Raw genomic sequence first — 23,800 nt, 5'->3', positions numbered from 1 at the left:
TGTTGTAACCAAGCTAGGAAAAACCTCCTGCGTGTTCCCCAAACCTCTGGCTGGCTGAATATATGCTTATAGCCCTGTCTTATTCCCCAGTGGTATTCAAAATTCCCCCTGTATGGAGTCCTTGGGAGGCTATCAGGTTATTCAAGCTCATTATACAGGCAGTCCTCGACTTACAACAGTTCATTTAGCAACCGTTCAAAGTTACTACGGCGCTGAAAAACATGTGACTGCAGTTACGACCTTTTGCAGCATATCCCATGGTCACGTGGCCAAAATTCAGATGCTCGGCAACTGCTCATACTTACAACCGTTGCTGTTGTTCCCCAAGGTCACGTGATTCTCTTTACGACCTTCCGACAAGCAAATCAATTGGGGGGAGGGGGGGGAGCCAGATTCACTTAAGGTCCGGCTACTAACATTTATCAACCGCAGGGATTTCGCTATGGAGAGAAAGGTTGTAACACGGGACCAAACTCGCTTAACCGCACGCCTCTCCCTTAGCAACAGAAATGCTGGGCTCAAGTTGTGGTCGTAAGTCAGGGACTGCCTGTATGCGCCCCGCAGGAGCCAGATTTCACCAGAAATCTCTTCCAGAGGGTTGGTGGTGACAAGAAGTGCCAATTATTCAGCCAAGTCCAACACACCTGGCTGGGGCCAAAGGCTAAAAAAAAAAAACCTGTCCTGTTACGAAGGCAGAAACAGCCTGAGTTCCTGAGACAAACTAACCAAGCGTTCACCAAACATATTATGGGGTGGACGCTTCAGAGTGGAAAGTCCTGAGCCCCGTGCCAAAGGCCCCCGGGAACCATCGCCTCCCAATGCATCTTAGAAAACACCACACTGGATTCTCATCCACTACAAGCTTTTTTTTTTCCACCGCTGGTTTACCAAGCCTAACGTAACACACCCGGATCGCACGAGACAAGAAACCTTAAGAAACTGTACCGAGAAGGGGAGAAAAAAAAAAAAGATAGGGATTAGAAGTACTCACCCAATGTTAAATCAAAGCTGAAAAGAGCTAGAAGGTCATTGGGCCCTAGAACATTTCCTGAACTCGTTTTGGATGCTACTCACCGAGGAGGTGCTGCTACATGACCTGGTCCTGCGTTTCCGGCAATGGTGCTGGTGCTTCCTGGTCCGATGACGCTCCCGAGATCTCCTGTGGTGACGTGAACGAGGGTAGAGTAATAGTCCTCTACAAAAGACGGGCTTGGCTCTTCAAACTTGTGGAGTTCACTGTCCATCCTGTCTCGGTACCCTCTCTGGTAAGGCAATCTGTCCTGGCTGAATTGCAAACAAAAGCCTCATTAAAGGTAAAGGTTCCCCTCACGCGTAGGCCGCTCCTGACTCTAGGGGGCGTTGCTCATCTCCGTTCAAAAGCCGAAGAGCCAGCGCTGTCTGAAGACGTCTCTGTGGTCATGTGGCCGGCATGACTCAATGCCGAAGGCTCATGAAAGGCTGTTACCTTGCCACCAAGACAGACCCTATTTTTCTACTTCTAATTTTTACATGCTTTTGAACTGCTTGGTTGGACAGCTAACAGGAGCTCGCTCTGTTACACGGCACTAGGGGTTCAAACTGCCAAACTGCTGATGTCTGATCGACAAGCTCAGCGTCTTAGTCACTGCATCCCTAAAAGCTTCATTATAAAAGGGGGGGAGGGGGGAAACATCTGACAGAGGATGTTAACTTACTGCCAATGCACTTACAACAGCTACCTAAAATAACTCTTTAACACACAAATCCTAACTGACCGTTCAGCAGATGCACCTGCCAATTAGCTCTCACGACAACATTGGCTGTAGCATATTTCTGCAACAAGCTGCAGAAACGTTATCATGTTTGTCATTCTGAGACTGCGGTTCCACTAAAAATTATCCTAAGCAAAGAAGAAAAGAGCCAGGGAAACAGGCTTCGCGTAATGTAATAACAAACTTCCCTACGTAATTCCTTATTTTGTCCCATTTCACCTGCCTATATTTCCCTATGCAGTAAAAACCAGGCCTTTGAAGCAATCTATCATCTTCTGAGGTCGGAATTGTTAACAATTGCCAACAGCAGATCATAGGAGAGACGGGGTCGGTGTGGGATGTAGCACACGGAACAATGAACTAGGATTTGGAGAAGAGCAGATCTTTCTGGCATATAAAGCCCACGCCCTATTTGGGCTGAGGCTCGAATTTCAGCCTCCGGAATCAAGTGGGCTCTTTATTCAAAAGCCTCTTTGTACGACGACCGAGCGGCTTCGTGGGCCCACTGTTCTATTTTTCACTCATGAAAAGTAACTTCTTGGTTGACAAACAGCACCAAACAATGTAGAGCCTCTTTGCTTTATTATCTCTTTGGTCTCTTTCAGGGCACCCGGCCCTTTTCTATTCTAGTCCTCACAACCCCAAAGAAAATTACTCCGAAGGAAGGGCTGCTCCAAGGGAAAACAAAGCCTTCCGCCATAGCGTCTCATGCGCAGGTTTTTATTTTAGTTCATCACAATTGTACCTTTCGTACAAAAAAGTTCGCATATTATTACCATCCTCGTTCCGCAACGAAGCAGCCCGTTCAGGTAAGAGGATAAGCGAAGGCTTATCTGCCAATTTCTGTGAGTTCAGGATTGCAAGCAGCGTATGAAAGTGAAGTTGGTAATTCGATGCGCGCTGCTAAAGCCAACCGGCTTATAACTGTAGGTCACAGCTGACCTTTGAATGTCCTTATCTGATTTCGTCTATTCTAGCCCAGTCTGTACTGCGGAGATGCCAATGACAACCTATGCCAGACCAACCCTGGCAGCATTTAAAGTGGAACGCAACGGCTGCCTGATTTCCACAGTTCCACAGCAACCTGCAAAGGAATGTGGGGGTGCGATTCTCAAGCACAATATATTCTTATGTTGAAGCTGACGCTGGAGTCAACCTCCCACATCACGAGGATGGGCTGCCCAAATCTCAGCCTTATTCGGGGCAGGGGGGAGGGGAGGAGAAGCCAGCTCTAAGAGCAAGAAGGCTCTCCAAAAGTATCTCATTTCCATTCCATTTTTTAAATCCCAATCCCATGGGCTGAACTTCAGAGGGTTTGGAGAGATTCAGAGTGGGAATGGCAGAGGCCTGACGTCTATATTTGTCTTTCATCTACTTCTGTTAAGAGGGCAGAATGATTCCTTTCATTTATCTGTCAAATTTCTTTGCTGCCCATCTCGCAGTTTAGGCAAATCTGGGCGGATTACATCAAGATAAACCCCACAATATTCAACATGTGTAAATTTTTAAAAATAGATCACAACTACAAAGAATGAAACAAACTTTAAAAAAACACCAGATGAGAGAGGAAAAAAGATAACCACAACAACAGAAGAGGAAAGGAAGAGAGGGAGAGGTGAGGAGAAGAAAGGAGAGGGAAAGAAAGAAAGGGGAAGGCTGGGAGGGACAGGAAGAGAAGGAGAGAGGGTAGGAAGGGGAAGAGAGGAGTAGGGCAGAGGAAGGGAAGAAGGAAAGGGAGAGAAGGGAGGGAGGGAGAAAAAGAAGGAAAAATAGGGTGGTCGTAACATAAAATAGGTGTATGGGACACTAAGCAAAGCAATCTTGAATGTATATTTTAATTATTATATGGAAAAATAAATGTGTAAAAATGATGAATATATAAGAATAATAACCACATGAACGTATACTTGTAAATATATGTAAGAGACTAAAAAAAAAAAACCTTTTTTTAAAAAAAACAAAACAAGGGTTTGGAGCGGGGAGGTGAGTTCCTTTTCTTCTTAGTGCACCTCCAGCCAATAGCTTCTTTTTAGGCCAACCAGCATAGCCAGATTCAAAGCTTTCCTGGAGGCTAAAAGAGGGGGGCGGGTTCTTACAATTCACTTTAAAATGCCACACATCATACAGTGGTGTGGCTACTTACTAATATACCAGTTCTAAATATTATGTCTAGGCTCTCCCAACTGTCTTCGTTTTATCTGCAAAGCCTCCCAGCTCTTCCTAAGATGAGTTATGTTTTATCTGCACAAACGAAGAACTGAGACAACTAATGTTTCACTATATCTTTTGAAAAAACAGAGGAGGCAGGAAAGAACCCTTATCAGAATTAGTATCCAGGAGCCAAGGATCTAAAACAAAGAGGTGCAATGATAGAATAGCTACAGTGCCCTGCTTTGGAGCTTTGTGGGTTGACCTAAGAAAGCAATCAACAACACAATAGCAGCCTTGCTTAATCCAAAAGGACATGGGGAGGAGCCTTGTGTTCCCTTCAGTGGTGAAAACAATTCACCAAGTCCTCATCAAACACGAAAGCAAAATTCCTCCACGAAAGCAAAATTCCTCAACTGTATATAAACCGGAAAGGGTGTGTGTAAAGGGGGGGGTGTGTTGTTTTGGGCATGTACAGCACTAACTTTGTACCTGGACAGATTTATTGTCTATGATTCTCGATACTTACAGAGATGATAAGGTATCTCTAAGCAAACACATGTATAATTTCTCTTTTCAAATGCTAGTTTCAAGCAGCTCACCTTCTCGAACGCGACCTCCTGGGAAAATCCCGGAGTGGTGGGATACCGTGGTCTTCCCTCATGGTGCTCTTTGCTACGAGACCGCCGCCTCTTCCTTCTATGGTTCATATAGGGCTCGGGTTCAGGTGAGTGGTAACGTTTACAGTGATGCATCTGAACACAGACGGGAGAAAGGTCTGTGAATGGAAGAAACCGCCTCTCCAGCAGAACAAATTCCTCCCAATAATTCACACCTTTTTGCCACCATTCACAAACTTCAAAAATCCTATTATACTGACTTTTGTTTTTTAAACTAGTGTATCTTCAAGACGGGTTAGTGCAGCATCAAATTCAAGAATATTCATACCAGTGGCATTAAAAAGGCCTTTATGACATAAGCAACAGACAGACTGTCTAAGAGCAATCGTTTTAAAGGAATATTACCTATTTACATTAATGTCCTGATGGAAATGTTATAAGCTAAGCACAACTGACACTAGAAAAATTTAATGAGAGTCACTGTATACATCATTAAGGGTATTGTTACTCTTTTTTCTATGATAAGCTTGTTTGAGAAATAATAGTAATGCAAACAGCTACTAGTGCAAGTCAGAGCAGCTCAATTACTGCTTGACTTGCTAAAATAAATAGAAAACAGAACTAGAAATTTCTTAAGTCAGTATTGTCACTAAAAATAACAAGTAATAAAATAATAAGGGTAACAAAAAATAACTAGCTGCACTAAAAAATTAATAGTGGTATAAACATGTTTAAAGTATGTACAAATTACTAGTATCTTTAAAAAGCAGCTGTGTGGGATTAATGTGTAAAGATAGGAATTTTATTCTAAATTGTAAGGCTAACCATCTATTAAGGGAAGAAAAGAAGGAAATGGTTACTCATAGAGCAAAGCTGTCTCTCCAGCCAGAGATGCTTCCATGCCAGGTGTCAACAAAACAATTATGTTAAAAAAAAATTCCACCACTCCCAATGAGCTAGACCTTGGTAATCAAATTCTCCTTCTAATTTATTCTCAAAGTCCCAATTGTAGAACTGGGGATAAATTATTCTGGGATTTAAAAAATAAATTGTGCCCTTTGTCTAATATTTTCTCTTCTCCCTGGAAATTTCCATACGCCTCTCACAATAAAGGTTTACATAAAAACAACAAAGTAGTAGCTGAGGTATGATCATAAAATGTACACATGTAAGACACTGAAGTTAAAATTTGTAAAAATAGCATGAAAGCTATTTATGTATTTGGCGCTAAAATAACAAAAGGCACTTTTGTTCAACATATCGAGTTGACCACTAACAACCTTCCCCAAGTGATGCACACCAGATGTGTCCCTTACACCGTAGTTTGACACAACTGGACAGTGATCAGAAGGTCGAAGAGAGGGTGTACATAAACCCTTCAACTAAAAGAATGAAAGGCTTGAATCACCCCAAAGATGTGTCATTATTTCACACGGCACTAAACAATACACAGTCCTTGACTTACAACAGTCCATTAGTGACCCTTTGAAATTACGACAACACTGAAAAAAAGCAACTTATGACCATTTTTCACACTTAGGACGGTTGCAGCCTCCTCCTGGTCACAGGACCAAAATTCAGGTGCTTGACAACAAGTTCAGATTTATGACAGTTGTGGTGTCCCGGGGGTCACATGATCCCCTTTTGTGATCACTTAACATAAATGTGGGGCTCACTTGGGTCGTAAGTCGAGGACTACCTGTAGATTGTGTTTTAAAGACAACGCGGGGGGGGGGCTTGTTTGCATAAAGATGGATGAAAACTCAACTAACCAGGACCTAACCATCATGGCTTAAGAAGCAAGATTTTTAAAAAATGGGGCAATCTTTGCAGTATGCATTTCATGACAATGCTTTTTTAAAAAAAAGGTAGGCTTAGGAGCGAACCTGCTATAGGCCCTACAGCAGCGGTTCCCAACGTTTTCAGCAGAACATGCCTGCGGAAAGGGAGATCTTATTATTTTTGAAGTACAGGAGGCGACGAGCGTGGTCACCTCGTGGCTGCTGCTGTGTTGCAATATTGGGGGGGGGGAGGGCTGATTTTAGGCATGCAGTCCAAAGCCCATTGGGCTTATTATCTGGGGAGGTCTTATTTTCGGGAAAACAAAAGCTAGAAGATCGAAGTAGATATAGGGATAGAAGAAGATAGAAGATAGATAGAAGATGGAAGAGGGATAGAAGATAGATATGGAAGACAGAAATAGATAGATAGATAGATAGATAGATAGATAGATAGATAGATAGATAGATGATAAAAGATGGAGGATAGAAGATAGATAGTAGATAATAGAAAGAAGATAGATAAAAGGGGAGGATAGAAGTTATAGATAGAAGATGGAAGAGAAAAAGAAGATAGATAGCAGATAGAGATAGATAGATGAAGATAGAAGAGGATAGACGAAAGATAGAAGATAGTAGATAGATTTTATTTTCGGGGACACAAGGTACTTTACTCAAAAAGTGAACTCTACTCATGCGGGGGAAGCCCAAAAGACCATTAACTTCGTTTAAAACAAGGCTCAGATTGCCCCCATTAAAAATCAAATTGTCCCCCCCTCCCGTGGGACCTGCCCCCCCCCCAGGATGGGAAACCACTTGCCTACAGGAACCCAAAGCCATTCTTCCTTTTAATCCCTCCCCAAATAGCCCGAAACCTTCTCCCCATCCCACCCCCAAGCGGGCCCTGGCGTTGCCCACTCCCAAGGCGGCCTCCTCCCCAGGCAGGCCAGAAGGGAACCCGGCGAGGGGGGGGGTTTGAAAGGCCAGGCCGCCCCCCACGGAGGGCCTGCCCCAACCGACAGTCACCCAGCTCCGCCCCACCACCCTCATCCTCGCCCCACCCTACCCTACCATCGGGGGGGCTCCCGGGCGCGAGGGGCCCCCTAAAACCCTCCTCCAGGAAACGGGGGGCCGTCCGGCTGGCGGACGGGACCGTCCACATCTCCTTTCCAGCGGCGGCGATGTTCCCGCGAGACTTGGGCGAGAGCGCCGCGCGACCGAGTTCGTGGCAGTCCCGAACGGGAGGGAGGGGGGAATGGAAGGGTGAGGCCTTGGAGGGGGCGTGGCCGGCTCTCCTGCGAGGGAAGCTAAGCCCCGCCCAACGCCCTTCAGCCTCCTTTCCTCCCATCCTCCCTCAGAAGCGGAGGGCTAGGGCTACGCCGACTAGGCCCGTGGTTGCTTTCTCCGCTTCTCTTTCCCGTCCGCTTTCCGGAGGCCTCTCAGAAGCGACCCCCCCAGTAGCGAACGAGCCCCCCCGTCTCTTACCGCGGTTTCCGGCCCCTCCGAAGCCTTCGACTCGGCTCCTCCGCCGACACCGATGATGAGGGGGGAAAAAACGACACTTACGCGCAGGCGCGCTCGACCGTTCTGAGCGCTGAAAGGGGGGCGGGAGAAGAATCTCGGTGGCTATCGTCGCGTGGGCTAGAGCGGCCAAACGCCGAGGTCCTCCCCCCTTGGCCGGACGCCACGCTACTCCGTTGTGTTCGCCACTCTAGGCGTCCGACTTTGTGGTAGGGGAGGACTGCGGCAAGGAAACGTAGATTGGCAGGAGACGTGTTATTGTCGCTGCTTGTTGTGGTTGTTATTGTTGCAGTTTATACACTGCCGAATCTCTGAGGACTGTGTGCAGCTTACCAGAAGGGAAAATATACCGAAGTGTGCAAAGGAAAGGTCTACTACATACTAACTAAAAAGGTCTCCAGACTAATTAAAATGGAGCATTAAAAATGAAACCACTAAGGCGAAAACTTTGTCTGAACTAAGATGGAACCCAGGGCATAATAAATGCCTTTGAGATTTGACGTTTGAGATCGGTAGTCCCAGAAGGCATTCCAACATCATATAATAATTTTATATAAACCAAAACAATTAGGAAGATGGGGATCCTGTTGTAGGAAGTTAGCACTCACCCCTCTCCTAGGAACATGAGATATTTTAGGAAATAGTTGTTGAAGAAATGTCCTTCTGGGTTCAGCTCCAAGTGGGGAAAAAGACACTGGAGACATGGAGGCTGCTTGGAAAGATGGTTTATTGTTGGACACAGCCACATGACTTTAGCCTGAACAGAAAAGGGGATCACATGCTTCAGTGTTGAGTGGAGAAGAAGATGAAGGGCTGAGGGAGGGCTTGCTAGGCTTTTTATACCCTGTTAGTCCCACCTCTCTGTTTCCTGTTCCTGTGTAAGAAATGTATTCTGACTGGTTGTCAGACTCCCATGGTGCATGCAGGGGGCTACTCTCTAGGCTGTGATGAGTCCAGGTATAGATGAGTCTCAGAGGCCAGTGGAGAGTTGAGTATATCCTTCCCCCCTACAGCTGCAGTGGAGAATTCGTTATTATGTAAAGTGGGCTAGCCTGACATCTTAATAGCCCATTAGCTGGGGATGGGCAGAAAGCTATAGGCAACTATTCTGTCTTTTAAAACATGTTTCTTTTCACATCCAAAGAAATATTCTGCCTTTTCAATATTTCCTAGGATATTTCATTTTTCTGGGGGAGGGCTGGATGATAACTTCCCACATAGGGTAGAATTTTTCCCTAAAAGGGAGGCAGAAACTCAACCCTACATGGGGCTACCCTTGAAAAGCATTCGGAGACTGCAGCTGGTCCAGAATGCAGCCCGCGCGAGCGATATTGGGTGTGCCGAGGTACACCCACATTACACCTTCCTCTGCGAGCTGCACTGGCTACCAGTTGGTCTCCGGACGCAATTCAAGGTGTTGGTTATCACCTTTAAAGCCCTACGTGGCTTAGGGCCAGCGTACCTGCGAGACCGCCTACTGCCACATACCTCCCAGCGGCCGGTGAGATCCCACAGATTGGGCCTCCTTCAGATGCCGTCAGCCAGACAATGTTGGCTGGCGGCTCCCCGGAGGAGAGCCTTCTCTGTGGCATGAGCTACCCCCAGAGATCCGGACCTTACCCACTCTCATGGCCTTCAGGAAAGCTATTAAAACTTGGCTATTCCGGCAGGCCTGGGGCTGTTGACCTCACTGTTGAGGTCCAGCCCCGATTAGAACGAATGCATGTGTTGTGATTTTAAATCTGCCTTTTTTTCTTTTTATTATTTCTTTCCCCTTCTTTCTGTAAGCCGCCCGGAATCCTTTGGGATTGGGTGGCATATAAATCCCATTAATAAATAAATAATAAATAAAATCCCCCCCCCCACCTTTGTCAATGGGCTATTAAGGCCTGAGTCAGTCTCTTCTACAGAACTGAACCCACTTCTTTGACTTACAAATGCCTTTAGCGACCGTTCCAAAGTTACAACAGCCCTTGAAAAGGTACCGTGTGAACCATTTCCCACACTTAACGACCATTGCAGCATTCCCCCGACTCGTGTGATCAAAATTCAGACGTGCTTGGCAAGTGGTTCATAGTTACAACGGTGGCCGTGTCTCCGGGGTCCCTTTTGCAATCACCTGACGAGCAAAGTCAATGGGGAAGCCGGATTCACTTAACAACCGTGAGACTTAACTTTTATCAACCGCAACGATTCATTTAACAACGGTGGCAAGAAAAGTCGTCAAAGAGGGCGAAACTCACTTAGCAAATGTCTTAATTTGCAGCAAAGCCGCTGCTGCCGTATCAAACCGTCCATCTCAGCTTACGGAGCTGCCAGCAAAGTTTACTTTTCTCCTCTTGGCTATTTTCCTGTTCTTCCTACTTGGCCAGGTGACTCTTTTTCAAACCTACCAGTTTCCTGAACAATTGAAAGCGAGTAGCGACGATTAGTTGCCCCACAGTTCCCATAGCAGCCATTGTCCTATTGATTCCTCTTGGCCTGGGGAAAGCTGTAGTGCCTCCAGAAGCCAGATTGAGGGGAGATGGTTGATCACGCCCCGTTTCTTCTGAGATTGCCCACTTGGTATCCCTGATTATTAGGAGGTAAGCAGGAACGACAATCGCTTTTTTAAAATTGCTTTTCTCTGAGATTTTTCCCTTTAGAAGGAAGCTGGGCTCATTTGTTCAACGCATCAGAGAGTCTGGGAAAAACATAGCTTTCTAATTAGAATGATTTCTGATTAAGGAACTCTTCCTCTACAGATGCATGAGTTTTGGCTGAATGGGAATCTGTTTTTTCCCCCCCCCTGGGATCTCTTTGCAACAATGACTCTGCTATACAATTCCTTCTTTAATTTGGGCATTTGGTTTCTTTCTCCTCTTTTAGCAGAATTTTTCCAGGTAAAACTCCCCCAGAATCTGCCTTCTCCAGATTACATCCACCAAAAGATGCTCCGTTTTAAAAGTTTTTGCCCCCCCCCCCTTTCATTCCTTTTCTTGTTGTCTTCTGTGTGTGGATCACTTCCGCTCTTGATTAGCAAATCTTTTGTTTCGCATTCTTGATTTACTGAACATTAGTGTATTTCAGTTCTGTTAAACGTTTTCCTTTGAAATAAATAAAGATAACATTTACTTCTGGCCAAAGACCCAAATATGAAAATACAAATATTATCCGAAATTTGGCATTAGATAAAACGGTTCAGTAAACTAATCAAGATTACCTAAAACGTGTAGAACTCAAGCTTGCTATTACTAACATTACTAAAGATCTTGTTTTTATAACTGTCATCTAAAACAATCCGCTGAACAAAATAACACCCTTATCCTGAGTGGCTTAATAAATTGAACCGTCCCTTTTAAACGCTGTTTTGTAGAGTAACAACTTAATTGAAGCCATCTAGTGAATTTACAACTGCATTTAGGAAATTAGAATCCATTACTTCATTGTCTTCGGTCAAAAGTACATTATAGTACTTAAAAGTACATTCCCTCCCGATCAGCTGGGACTCAGAAGGCAGAGAATAGATGGGGCATGGCCAGCCAGAGGTGGCATTTGCCGGTTCTCCGAACTACTCAAAATTTTCACTACCGGTTCTCCAGAACTGGTTAGAACTGCTGACTACAATCTTGCTTTGGACCGTTTTAAATGTCCTGATTGTGAGACTTTCGTTCTGTTGTGAGAAACTTTTTTCATGTATTGGGGAAAATGCTGTGACCTGACAAAAGCGCGCCGACAAAATCGCGTCGCTAAAACCACGACGTCATCAACACGCCGACAACAGCGCGGCGACAGAAGGTCAATTTACAGCAGTGCGTCGACAGAAGGGCGATTTAAGTTAAGGTAAGGGTTAGGGTTAGGGGTTAGGTTTAGGGTTAGGTTAGGGTTAGTTTAGCGTTAGATTTAGCGTTAGGTTTAGGGTTAGGTTAGCGTTACGTTTAGGGTTAGGTTAGGGTTAGGTTTAGGTTTACAGCACCCTTCTGTCGGCGCGCTGTTGTCAGCGCGATTCAGCGCTCATTCATCGGCGCAGTTCAGAACTGGCGGTTTTGTCACCGCGGTTTAGTCGGGCGTGCTTTTGTCTGTCGCCCTTTTGTCGGTGAACCGGGAAAATGCTAGTTTTTGGAAAAACTGTCAAACCCCCCCCCTCTATTTTGGGTCATGGATTATTTTTTAGGTTCTTCAGGCTGGATTCACAAACCTCCATCAGCCAGAATTCCAGATTGGATCATCACGTTGATTTTGGCCGCATTGCTCAGGCAAGGGACGTTTCCCTGGGATTTTCAACGCCTTAAATGTTTCTCCGTAAGTGGGATGGATTTCGGAGTTTGCCTTCCCGTTACGGAGGCGTCGGTGGAGGTTTCCAACGCAGCTCTGGGAGGCAGGAAGCTCCAGGTCCCCAGCGAAGAGTCGGAAAATACCAGCGGAAACCCTGTGTCCTTCTCTCGGTCACTTTTGGCCTCAGAAAGGATCCTTCCTTCGAAGAGTCCTTTTCCATCGCAGGTAAGCGCTCAGGTGTCTCTGCTGGCTGTTAACCTTTGCAAGTCAGGGGGACTCGCAAAAGGAAGCCCTCAACTTGCCATCTGTTTAGGGACATGTTGTGGCTTGGCAAGATTTGGGAGCTGCTATCAGACTCTGACAGCGAGGGGCCCTATGAGTCAGGCCTGGAGGAGGCGGAGGCCCTGGACAGGGTTCTGACTCCGAGCAGGGCTCAGAGAGACTAGTTGGTCCCCAGGTAATGACTGAGCCTTGGATCTGAGGAGAGGCTGACACAGAAACCTCCTGTGAGTTGTTTCGGGATGCACGCAGGAGAAGGGCTGACCGAGGAACAATTGAGGACTCACAGGGGATGATAACGAGCAGCTGTTGCTCGTTAGGATCTCCTCCTGTGGTTAAAAGACTGATGGTGCCACGCCCTGGTTGCAGAAGTCAACATTCCATTTCTGTTCTAGTCAACGTTCTCCATTCGTGTGCAATCATCGAGAAAAGCACTTGGATAAGTGAACTTGATTTATATAATCCTGCTTTGTCGCAGTTTGTGAGTTAGGACTTTTGCCAGAGCATTTGTCTGTGTTTATTTTGGGCTCGCAGCCAGCAAGAGCCGGGACTGATAAAAAACTTTCCTTTGAACGTTCTGTTTGGCCTTTCGTTTTTGAACGGACAAGGTGGGGGTCAGAACAGGACGGTTCAAAGTTACAACAGCACCGAGAAAAATGGACTCACTGCCGTGTTTTCCAGAGTTAATCCCCATTTGCCGCGTTCCCCCATAGTCCCGTGATCAAAATTTGGATGCTTCTAGAAATTCCCTGGTGTTTTTGGACTTTAGAATGGAATAGACCTGGGAGGGATCTTGGAGGCTTCTAGTCCAGCCCACAACTTCTGGTGGCAAGCTGTTCTGTTGTGGCCTGCCAGTGGTCAGCAGAGCTGGCAGCAGATTCAAACAGTGAGGAGGTTGGGGATGGGCCAGTCCTGGAGTCTGGGGAAGGCTCTGATGAGGGCTCTGTGTCGGAGGCAGAGAGGGGCCAGAGCCTTCTGACAGTTATCAGCTGCCTCCAGAGTCAGACATCAGTGAGGCAGAAGAACAGCTGGAGCCTGTTCCCAGTGTGTGCATGCACAGAGTTGCCAGACGAAGGGACCAGCTAAAGAACAAGGGTCGACTTGGGAGTAAGGGTACAGGGGGACTGTGAATGGCCCCTCCCAGAAGGAATAAAAGAGGAGCAAAAGGGGAGTGGAGTTTGCAGGAGACAATTAGTTTGCTTAATTGGTTTTTGACTCTCCGAAACTCCTTGCCAAGTTCTGCAGATCTCGGCCTGGCAGCTCTCCAAAAGCCAGATGAGGTCTGTGACTGTAAATCCTCCCTCGAAAGACTTTGCTGGATGTGAATGAGCAGAATTCAGTCAATTAATTAAAGGGTTTTTTGTCAGGACCAGGAGTTTGCTTCCTGCTCTTGGAAAGGTTAGGACGAGCATGTTCCACTGGTTTATTGTCCTCACTGTTGGGAAGTTTCTCCTTAATTCCAAGTTGCTTTCTCTGCTTGATTTAGTTCCCACCCATTATTTCTTGTCCTGGTTTAGGATGGTCACATCTTCCCAATTGAGTTTTGAAACTCTTCCTCTCTCTTCCAGCTAAAGAGCAATGGGGTAACAGCAGCCCTGGAGCTCAGCAACCCACAGAGCAACCCAGGAGGAGCCACCATGAAGTTCCTACACCCTGCACCTCTGAGAGCCATGTCTGTGGGGTCCCAGCCTGGCTCTCAGGCCAGCAACAAAAGAATGTAGGTTTGGAATAAACTGGATACGAAGGGCAGGTGGGGCAAGGGAAGCTTTGGCATGAAATCTAATGAGGGGTTTACTCTTTTGGATACAGCAGGACTTGTTCTCCTGTAACACACTGCAGCCAGGAGGAAGAAACCATACAGGACTGGGGTAGTTTGCTCTCGGTGGTTGGGTGAGGACTTGAATCTGGGTCTCCTTAGTTCAAGTCCAACATGCTAACCACTGCATTCCGTTAGCAAGCTAAACTCTCAATCTCTAATCTACCTATCTTCTATATCTCTTCTATATCTTCTACTTTCTATCTATCTATCATCTATCTATCTATCTATCATCTATCTATCTATCTATCTATCTATCTATCTATCTATCTATCTATCTATCTATCATCTATCTATCTTCCATCTTTTTCTCTCTCAATCTATCTATATTTTCTATCTAACTATCAATCTATCTTCTATCTATCTAAATATCAATCTATCCTTATCGTCTATCTATCTTTTGTCTTCTTTGTTCTATCTTCTATTGATCTATCTATCTATCTATCTATCATCTATCTATCTATCTATCTATCTATCTATCTATCTATCTATCTCTTATCTATCTCTTATCTATTTATCTATCTTCTTCATCATCTTTCTATTTTCTATTGTCTCTTCTATATCTATCTATCTATCTATCTATCTCTATCTATCTATCTATCTATCTATCTATCTTCTATCTCTCAATCTATATCTTCTATCTAACTATCTATCAATCAATCTATCTTCAATCTATCTAAATATCAATCTATCTATCTATCTTCTATCTTCTATCTTCTTCTATCTTCTGTCTTCTTTGTTCTATCTTCTGTTGATCTATCTATCTATCATCTATCTATCTATCATCTGTCTGTCTGTCTGTCTGTCTGTCTTCTATCTATCTATCTGTCTATCTACTCTATCTATCTATCTATCTATTTTGCAGCCTGTTGTGCCTTTAGATAGCTTCTACTGTACTACCGTAAAATGGCTTCTACTGTGCAGCACAGTGGTGTTGCCATGGTAACGGTTCACCGTACTCCACAAGGGGGGGCTCCCTCTGGTAAGGGGGAAAATCCAACATTAGAAATTACGTTTGGTTCACACATTTCCCCCCCTCTAAATAAATACCCGAGCAATGCCAGGTTATCGACTAATGTCATATAATCCGCCCGGAATGTTTTTGGCGCCATCAAGGTCATGGAAGGATGGGAGAAAAACATCTCAGAGGGTTATTATACTTCCCGGGAAATGGGTGTCTCGCAACTGACTTGCTCCTGATCTAAGCGGGTCTTCCACAAGAGTGCTTTTGGGGAGCATGCCGAGAACATTTTTCAAACTTCAAGCCCGTATCCAGCCTCCCGTAACGTTGCCTGTCTCAGGTGCAGCTGAATTAATTGGACATTCTTGCTTCTTTACGAAGCTATTTCAATCCCATATTCATGGATTGTGTTTTCTGGATACCTGGAAAGATCACATCACTTCTCGTCCCATTTTGATGGCATCTTAAGAGATACAGAGCCAGTCTGGTGCAATGGTTAATAATACGTCAGGCTAGAAATGGGAGACCGTGAGTTCTAGTCCCCATTCGGGCACGGAGCCAGCTGGGTGATCCTTGGGCCAATCCCTCTTTCACTGTCCTAAGAAGGAGGCACAGCCAAACCACTTCTGGAAAACCTTGCCAAGAAAAGGGCAAGTCGAGGCAGAGAATACTCACACCCTTGTCACCTCTAGACTGGATTACTGCAATGCACTCTACATGGGGCCACCCTTGAAAAGCGTTCGGAGACTGCAGCTATCCAATGCGGCCGCGCGAGTGATATTGGGTGTACCGAGGTACACCCATGTTACACCTGTGCTCCGCAGCTGCACTGGCTAGCAATTGGTCTCCGGATGCAATTCAAGGTGTTAGTCATTACCTTTAAAGCCCTACATGGCTTAGGGCCAGCATACCTGCGAGACCGCCTACTGCCACATACCTCGCTACGGCCGGTGAGATCCTGCAGATTGGGCCTCCTTCAGATGCCGTCAGCCAGACAATGTCAGCTGGCGGCTCCCCAGGAGAGCCTTCTCTGTGGCTGCTCCGACCCTTTGGAATGAGCTACCCCCAGAGATCCGGAACTCACCCACTCTCATGGCCTTCAGAAAAGCTGTTAAACCTGGCTATTCCGGCAGGCCTGGGGCTGTTGACCTCACTGTTGAGGTCCAGTCCTGATCAGATCGAACGCATGTTGTGATTTTAAATCTGTCGTCTTTTTGTCTTTTTAATTTTTTTTTTTATTATTTCTTTTCCTCTTCTTTTTGTAAGCCTCCTGGAGTCCTTCGGGATTGGGCGGCCTATAAATTTTATTAATAAAACAAATAATAAATAATAAATTGGACACAATTGAATATAAGAGGGGAAAAAAGAGAAAGGAAGGAAGGAAGGTACGGTCAGCTAGAGGGCAGCACCAAGATGACCACTGTAGCCAAATCACCAAACAGACAGCCAGTCCCTAGCTGGCATGAAAAAAATTAAAGGACAAACCACTTGGTTAGTCCATAGAAAGTGATAAAGCAGAGATCTCAGATCCCTTGTCTAGATTGGACAGTTTTGAGCAGGAGGTTGGACTAGAAGACCTCCAAGGTCCCCTACCAACTCCGATATTCTGTTTCACTGTCGGAAAGTTTCTCATTTCTAGGTTGAATCTCTCCTTGATTCTTTTTATTTTCCCCAAGAGGCAAATGGACTTCCTTGTTTTTCTTTGAAGAGGTTTCGCTTCTCATCCAAGCAGATTCAATACAATAGCAGAGTTGGAAGGGATCTTGGAGGTCTTCTAATCCAACCCCCTGCCTAGGCTGGAAACCCTATACCGTTTCAGACAAATGGCTATCCGATAGCTTCTTAAAGACTTCCAGTGTTGGAGCGTTCACAACTTCTGGAGGCAACTTCTGTTCCACTGATTAATTGTCCACACTGTCAGGAAATTCCTCCTTAGTTCTAAGTTGCTTCTCTCCTTGATTAGTTACCACCCATTGCTTCTTGTTCTGTCAACAGGTGCTTTGGAGAATAGTTTGACTCCTTTGTGGCAACCTCTGAGATATTGGAAGACTGCTATCATGTCTCCCCTAGTCCTTCTTTTCATTAAACTAGACCTACCCAGTTCCTGCAACCGTTCTTCATATGTTTTAGCCTCCAGTCCCCTAATCCTCTTTGTTGCTCCTCTGCTCTCTTTCTAGAGTCTCCAATCTTTTTAAAATCATGGCCACCAAAACTGGTTCTTCAGCTCTTTATTTATTTATGTCTTTATTTACACATTTCTTTTGGGCAGAGATGTTCCAAGGAATCTGGCGTACAACACACAGCCTCCCGGCTCAAGTCTTAGGAGGAGAAATTCCTTTCCTAACCACCATACAAAGGAGTTTAACACCGTTCAGCCATTGGCTAGAAAGAGGTGGAGCGGCTCGCAGCCGGATCTGCAGGCAAACGTTTTGAAAGAGACACCAAGGAACGTGAAGCTTAGAGAGGCGGGCGACTCGCTGTCAGGGCAGCCTCGAGAGTCTGGAGCCCGTAACCTTGATTTGGAAGTTGACATGATGGAATTTGAGCTCTCTTCCCTGAGACAGAAGGTAATGTACGACCTCTCCCCAATCTGCGGACTGTATAGGCAGTCCTCGACTTACAACAGTTCATTTAGTGAACCCTTCAACGTTACAGCAGCACTTAAAAAGGGACTCGAGATCACGTGATTTTTGACCTTCTGAAAAGCAAAGTCAATGGGTGTTCTGACCAAGGCTTCCCAAGAGCAGGAAGCAAATTCCTTATCCTTGACAAAAAACCCTTTTCTTAATTGACTGTGAATTCTGCTCATTCACATCCAGCAAAGTCTTCTTTCGAGGGAGGATTTACAGTCACAGACCTTATCAGGCTTGGAGAGCTGATAAGCTGCAAAACTTGGCAAGGAGCCTCAGAGAGTCACAACCAATTAAGCAAACTAATGGTCTCCTGCAAACTCCACTCCCCTTTCGCTCCTCTTTTATTTCCTCTGGGAGGGGCCATTCACCATCCACCTGTGGCTTTACTCCCAAGTCGACCCCTGTTCTTTAGCTGTTCCCTTCCTCTGGCAGCTCTGTGCATGCGCATTCTGGGAACAGGCTCCAGCTGTTCTTCTGCCTCATTGATGTCCGACTCCGAAGGCAGCTGATAACTGGCATACGGCTCTGTCCCCCTCTCTGCCTCCGACACAGAGCCCTCATCAGAGTCTTCCCCAGACTCCAGGACTGGCCCATGTTCCTCCCCAACCTCCTCACTGTCTGAATCTGCGGCCAGCTCTACTGGCTGCTGGTGGGCCACAACGGGGAAGGCAGATTCACTTAACAACCATGTTGCTTGTGTCACTAACCACAGCGATTCCCTTAAAGAGTTGCAACAAGGAAGATGTTACAATGGGGCAAGCGATCTTCTCCGTGAAAGAATTTCTAAAGCAAATTCTATTTCACCGAAGAGAAATTGTTAAGGGAGAAGATACAGATTATTATAATGCATAGGGCGGCCTGTGAAATTTTCCCTGACTCCTGTCTTTCCTGCAGCAGATGGAGAGTTCCTTTGCCTACCTGGAAAAGGAAAGAAAATGGTTGGAAGTCATTCGTTCGGAAGGCAGGAAACGAAAAGGGGAACTGGATGAGTGAGTAGCCCCTTTCTTGGAGAACAGGAGTATTTGTTCTGACTTAGGCTTCCCAAAGGAGGGACGCAGTGGCTCAGTGGCTAAGACGCTGAGCTTGTCAATCAGAACAATCGGCAGTTCAGCGGTTCGAATCCCTAGTGCCGTGTAACGGAGTGAGCTCCTGTTACTTGTCCCAGCTTCTGCCAACCTAGCAGTTCAAAAGCATGTAAAACTTAGAAGTAGAACCTCCCCACTGCCTGAATCTGCCACCAGCTCTGCTGGCGGGCCACAACAGTATTTACAATATTTACAACAAGAGTAAATACAATATTTCTGATCGTATATCAGAAATAAAAGAAAAAAGAAGTTGAAATTTTCCGAATACCGTCCGTTGCTGTTCTTCAGAAGAAGCCAACTCTGTTCACTCATGAAGCTGGGAAATATTTCATAACCATGTGGCTATTTCGTGGCTTCTAGAAAACCCGAGATATTCCTATTAACCTTTCCTAGGAAAACAGGAATCCATCTTCTTGTTTGGTGTGTCTTTCAGGATCTTCAAGATGGAAATGGAGCTGGCGAAAACCAAGTCTTACTTTGGTCAAAGGGATCACTGCTTGCTTCCCCGGGTTTCAGTCAGAGCGAACATGTGGTAAGGAAAACCTTCCAAATCTTAACATCTGGATCTGAAACGAGAGGTGGGCATCACATAATGTAGCAACCAGTTCCCCCAGAATCGAAAATGTGAGCGCGCATGCTTATTGCCCACATCAATTTGGGTCCTTATTTTATCCACCTTGGAAGGATGGAAGGCTGAGGTCAACCTAGAACTGGTCAGGATCAAACTGCTGGCAGTGAGCAGAGTTAGCCTGCAATGCTGCATTCTAACCACTGAGAGGGAGGGAAGGAAAAAAGGAAGGAAGGAAGAAGGAAGGAGGGAGGGAGGGAGGGAGGAAGGAAGGAAGGAAGGAAGATAGCAATAGTGCTTACACTTATATACCACTTCACAGTGTTTTTACAGCCCTCTCTGAGCAATTTATGGAGTCAGCCTCTTGCCCCCAACAATCTGGGTCCTCATTTTACCAACCTTGGAAGGATGGAAGGCTGAGTCAACCTTGAGCCGATCGAACTGCTGGCAGTCGGCAGAATTCGCCTGCAATACTGCATTCTAACCAGAGGGAGGGAGGGCAGGAGAGGAAGGGAGGAAAGAAAGTAGCTATAGCACTTAGACTTATATAGTGCTTTACAGGCCTCTCTAAGCGGTTTTACAGAGTCAGCCTATTGCCCCCAACAATTTTGGCTCCTCGCTTTACCCACCTCGGAAGGACGGAAGGCTGAGTCAACCTTGAGCCTGATGAGATTCGAACTGCCGAATTGCAGTCAGCCGGCAGTCAGCAGGAGTAGCCTGCAGTACTGCACTCTGACTACTGCGCCACCGTGGCTAAAACAAAAGGGGAAATTCTCTCTTCAGACCCAGGAAACATTGGACGTTGGCCAAGAGTTGAGGAGCCTTCAAAAAAGCCTGTCTGCCTTGAAGACTGCATCAAGAGCTTAGAAGAAAAACGGAATGAGATGGTGCAGCAGCTGAAATGCGTCAAGGAGGTTAGTCTGAACCAGCGGAGGGAGCAGCTGGACTGCTGCCACGGGCTCTCCCGCATGGCTTGCCCTTGAAGATGTTAAGATTGAAAGAGTGGGTACTGCTTTTGGTAAGAAATAAGCAATGCATGATATAATTCATAATACAGGGGATGTGGTGGCTCAGGGCTAAGAAGCTGAGCTTGTCGATCAGAAAGATCGGCAGTTCGGCAGTTCGAATCCCTAACGGAGGGAACTCCCATGACTTGTCCCAGCTTCTGCCAACCTAGCAGTTCGAAAGCACATTAAAAAATGCAAGTAGAAAAATAAGGACCACCTTTGGTGGGAAGGGAACAGCGTTCCGTGCGCTTTTGGCGTTGAGTCATGCCAGCCACATGACCACGGAGACGTCTTCGGACAGCGCTGGCTCTTCGGCTTTGAAACGGGTGAACACCGCCCCTAGAGTCAGGAACGACTAGCACATACGTGCGAGGGAAACCTTCACCTTGAATACAATTCTTCTCAGTTGCAGGATACTCCGTTCCATCCACCACTTGTTTCAAACTGAAACACGTTCAGCCCCATGGCCATTGAAGTCTTTTTGGGGCAATGCCCCCATTCAGCATCCTCTAATCCCCTCCTCCAATTGATGTAGCTAAAGGTCTGTGCAGATTCTCAGTCACATCCAGGTCTTGGTTGTCCCAGCCAAGTCCAGTTCAGGAATCAACTGGGCTTTTGGTTCTTTCTTTGAAGTCATTTGGCTTCTCATCCAAGAAGCTTCTTCAGCTCCGATTGGATGGTGGGGAATGGAAGGACCCCTCCCTTCACTTCTTTTTCCAACACTCTTTCTTAGCCAGTTCACTCTCAGCTCTTGATTTCACTGTTGTCGTACGGATTGTTGTGGTCCACCAGCAGCCAGCAGAGCTGGTAGCAGATTCGGACAGTGAGGAGGTTGGGGAGGAACCTGGGCCAGTCCTGGAGTCTGGGGAAGGCTCTGAGGAGGGCTCTGTGTTGGAGCAGAGAGGAGGCCAGGGCCGTATGCCAGTTATCAGCTGCCTTTGGAGTCGGAGATCAGTGGGGCAGAAGAACAGCTGGAGCCTGTTCCCAGTGTGCAGATGTGCAGAGTGCCAGATGAAGGGAACAGCTAAAGAACAGGGTCGACTTGGGTAAGGCCATAGGTGGATGATGAATGGCCCCTTCCAGAGGAAGTAAAGAGGAGCGAAAGGGGATGGAGTTTGCAGGAGGCAATGAGTTCGCTTAATGGGTTCCTGACTCTCCAAGACTTCTGGCCAAGTTTTACAGAGATCGGCCTGGCAGCTCTCCAAGCCAGATAAGGTCTGTGACTGTAAATCCTCCCTGGAAAGACTTTGCTGGATGTGAATGAGCAGAATTCACAGTCAATTAATAAAAGGGGTTTTGTCGGGACAAGGAGTTTGCTTCCTGCTCTCGGAAGCCTGGGTCAGAACAGTGATGGTCTGAGAACTATTTTTAAGGACCCATTTCTCTTCCTTTGGGTCTTCAGGGAGAGCAGATCTCAGCCGGTCCCCCAACAGCCACACAGTCACTGGAAGCCAAGCGAGAAAGACGCCAACTCCATGCTGCTTACAAGAACATCAAACAGGTAGGTCTGTGTGTGTGTGTGTGTGTTATCTATCTATCTATCTATCTATCTATCTATCTATCTATCTATCTATCTATCTATCTATCTATCTATCTATCTTGCAGCCTGTTGTGCCTTTAGATAGCTTCTACTGTACTGCCGTAAAATGGCTTCTACTGTGCAGCACAGTGGTGTTGCCATGGTAACGGCTTCACTGTACTCCACAAGGGGCTCCCTCTGGTAAGGGGAAAATCCAACATTATCTATCTTTCTATCTATCTATCTATCTATCTATCTATCTATCTATCTATCTATCTATCTACATCTATCTATCTTGGTTCAAGAAAACAATTTGCCCTTGTATTTTTTAGATGGGAGGCTGTTTTCCTTTTCGAAGGAGGCTTTGTCTGTATTTTGAATGAAAATGAACTCTAAAGATTTCTCTCTCGTGGATATATAGTGTTCATAGCAAAATAGACCAATAGAGAAATATGAAATGATAATTTGATGTAATCTTTGAAGGGGCAATTGATTATGTATTAAGTTTATGTATTAAGTTTATGTATTAAGTTTATGTATTAAGAAAAAAATAAGTATAAAAATGGAAAATGACAAAAAAAATAATTTAGCTGAAAGTGAAAACCCAGCTATGATGTAAAATTGATTAAGTACTGTATTTTTCGGAGTATAAGACGCGCCTTTTCCCTCCCTAAAAGAGTGTGAAAATGTTGGTGCGTCTTATACACTGAATACAGCCATTTTTAGCCGCCCAAGCGCCCCTCCAGATGAAAACCAGAGGCGTTTTTTGCCTTCTCCCAGCCCTGCTGAAGCCTGCAGAATGCTCCTGGGGCCCAGGGAAGACAAACACTTTTTTCCCCCTTACTTACCTCTTCTAACTCTGGGTGCGTCGTATACACTGGTGCGTCTTATAGTCCAAAAAATATGGTAGGTAAATGAGAGGATGTGAAAGGAAAAGATCGGGTCAACACTTTGTTTTCTGTAATATGTGTAAAGTTGTGTTAAAAACAATAAAAAAAAACTTTGGATAGGAAAAAAGAAAGATTTCTCTCTTGTGACAACTTCATTGCAGAAGAATGTGGCTTTGCTTCAACAAATCCAGCATCTCAGTCTGGAGTTGAAGCATGCCAGAAAAACCAAGAAGGATCTGGGGAACAGATCTCGGCTCTCGAATCAGAGCTTGCGAGTGATAAGAATCGGCCAACCAAGAGGAAGAAAAGAAAGTCCTCGTGAAGGAGGAGATGCAATTCTCCTCCCAAGCGAACAAAGAGCTTCCTTCTACAGCAGCTGAGAGCCACCCAGGGCTGGGAGCTCTTGTAGAAAAGCTGCATCTTCTGGAGGAGGAGGAGAAGTCCCACGCTAACCACGTCCGGGCTCTGGAGGACGAACGGACCCAGTTACTGGAAGAGAAGGAAATGCCTCCTCGAAAGAACGGCCGAGTGGCAGGGCCAGGAGAGAGCAGGAAAGCCCTGCAGGAAAGCTGTGAACATCTCAGGTAAGAAGCTTTCAGACCTTCTTCCCAAATGCCCAAGACCTCCCAGTGGCCGATAAGATCGCAATAGCAGTTAGCAATAGCAATAGCAGTTAGACTTATATACCGCTTCATAGGGCTTTCAGCCCTCTCTAAGCGGTTTACAGAGTCAGCATATCGCCCCCCAGTCTGGGTTCTCATTTCACCCACCTTGGAAGGATGGAAGGCTGAGTCAACCTTGAGCCTGGTGGGATTTGAACAGCCGAACTGCTGAACTGCAGTCAGCTGAAGTGGCCTGCAGTGCTGCATTTAACCACTGCGCCACCTCGGCACAGGGTGGGCCTTCTCCAGGTGCCATCAGCCAGACAATGTCAGCTGGCGGCTCCCCGGGGAGGGCCTTCTCTGTAGCC

General features: G+C 46.0%; 1 protein-coding gene across 2 annotated transcripts; it reads left to right on the top strand.

Annotated features, from left to right (window-relative positions):
* Positions 1-9,877: 9,877 nt before the first annotated feature.
* Positions 9,878-23,412, top strand: LOC116518889. Of its 2 annotated transcripts, XM_032232425.1 has the most exons (6): positions 9,878-10,403; positions 11,972-12,297; positions 13,920-14,068; positions 17,398-17,695; positions 21,824-21,922; positions 22,992-23,412. In XM_032232425.1, the coding sequence occupies exons 2-6, from the start codon at positions 12,109-12,111 to the stop codon at positions 23,208-23,210; spliced, it is 954 nt and encodes a 317-aa protein (XP_032088316.1). In that variant the 5' UTR covers positions 9,878-10,403; positions 11,972-12,108; the 3' UTR covers positions 23,211-23,412. The 2 variants fall into 2 exon arrangements, with proteins under 2 accessions (XP_032088316.1, XP_032088315.1); XM_032232424.1 differs by lacking the exon at positions 9,878-10,403 and having other exon boundaries at positions 11,943-12,297.
* The last annotated feature ends 388 nt before the right edge of the window (positions 23,413-23,800 follow it).

This window comes from Thamnophis elegans, chromosome 16 (genome assembly GCF_009769535.1).
Source record: "Thamnophis elegans isolate rThaEle1 chromosome 16, rThaEle1.pri, whole genome shotgun sequence".
Lineage (NCBI taxonomy): Eukaryota > Metazoa > Chordata > Lepidosauria > Squamata > Colubridae > Thamnophis > Thamnophis elegans.
Note: the sequence above shows the minus strand (reverse complement) of the source record. Positions and strands in the feature narration are given on the sequence as shown.

Bases quoted from the DNA above. Each gene is read 5' to 3' on its own strand.
- LOC116518889 (XM_032232424.1), top strand. From the start codon at position 11,956: ATGGATTATTTTTTAGGTTCTTCAGGCTGGATTCACAAACCTCCATCA. The intron at 12,298-13,919 runs GTAAGCGCTCAG...TCTCTCTTCCAG, and splicing joins AGAGTCCTTTTCCATCGCAG to CTAAAGAGCAATGGGGTAAC. The intron at 17,696-21,823 runs GTAATGTACGAC...TTGGGTCTTCAG, and splicing joins TCTCTTCCCTGAGACAGAAG to GGAGAGCAGATCTCAGCCGG.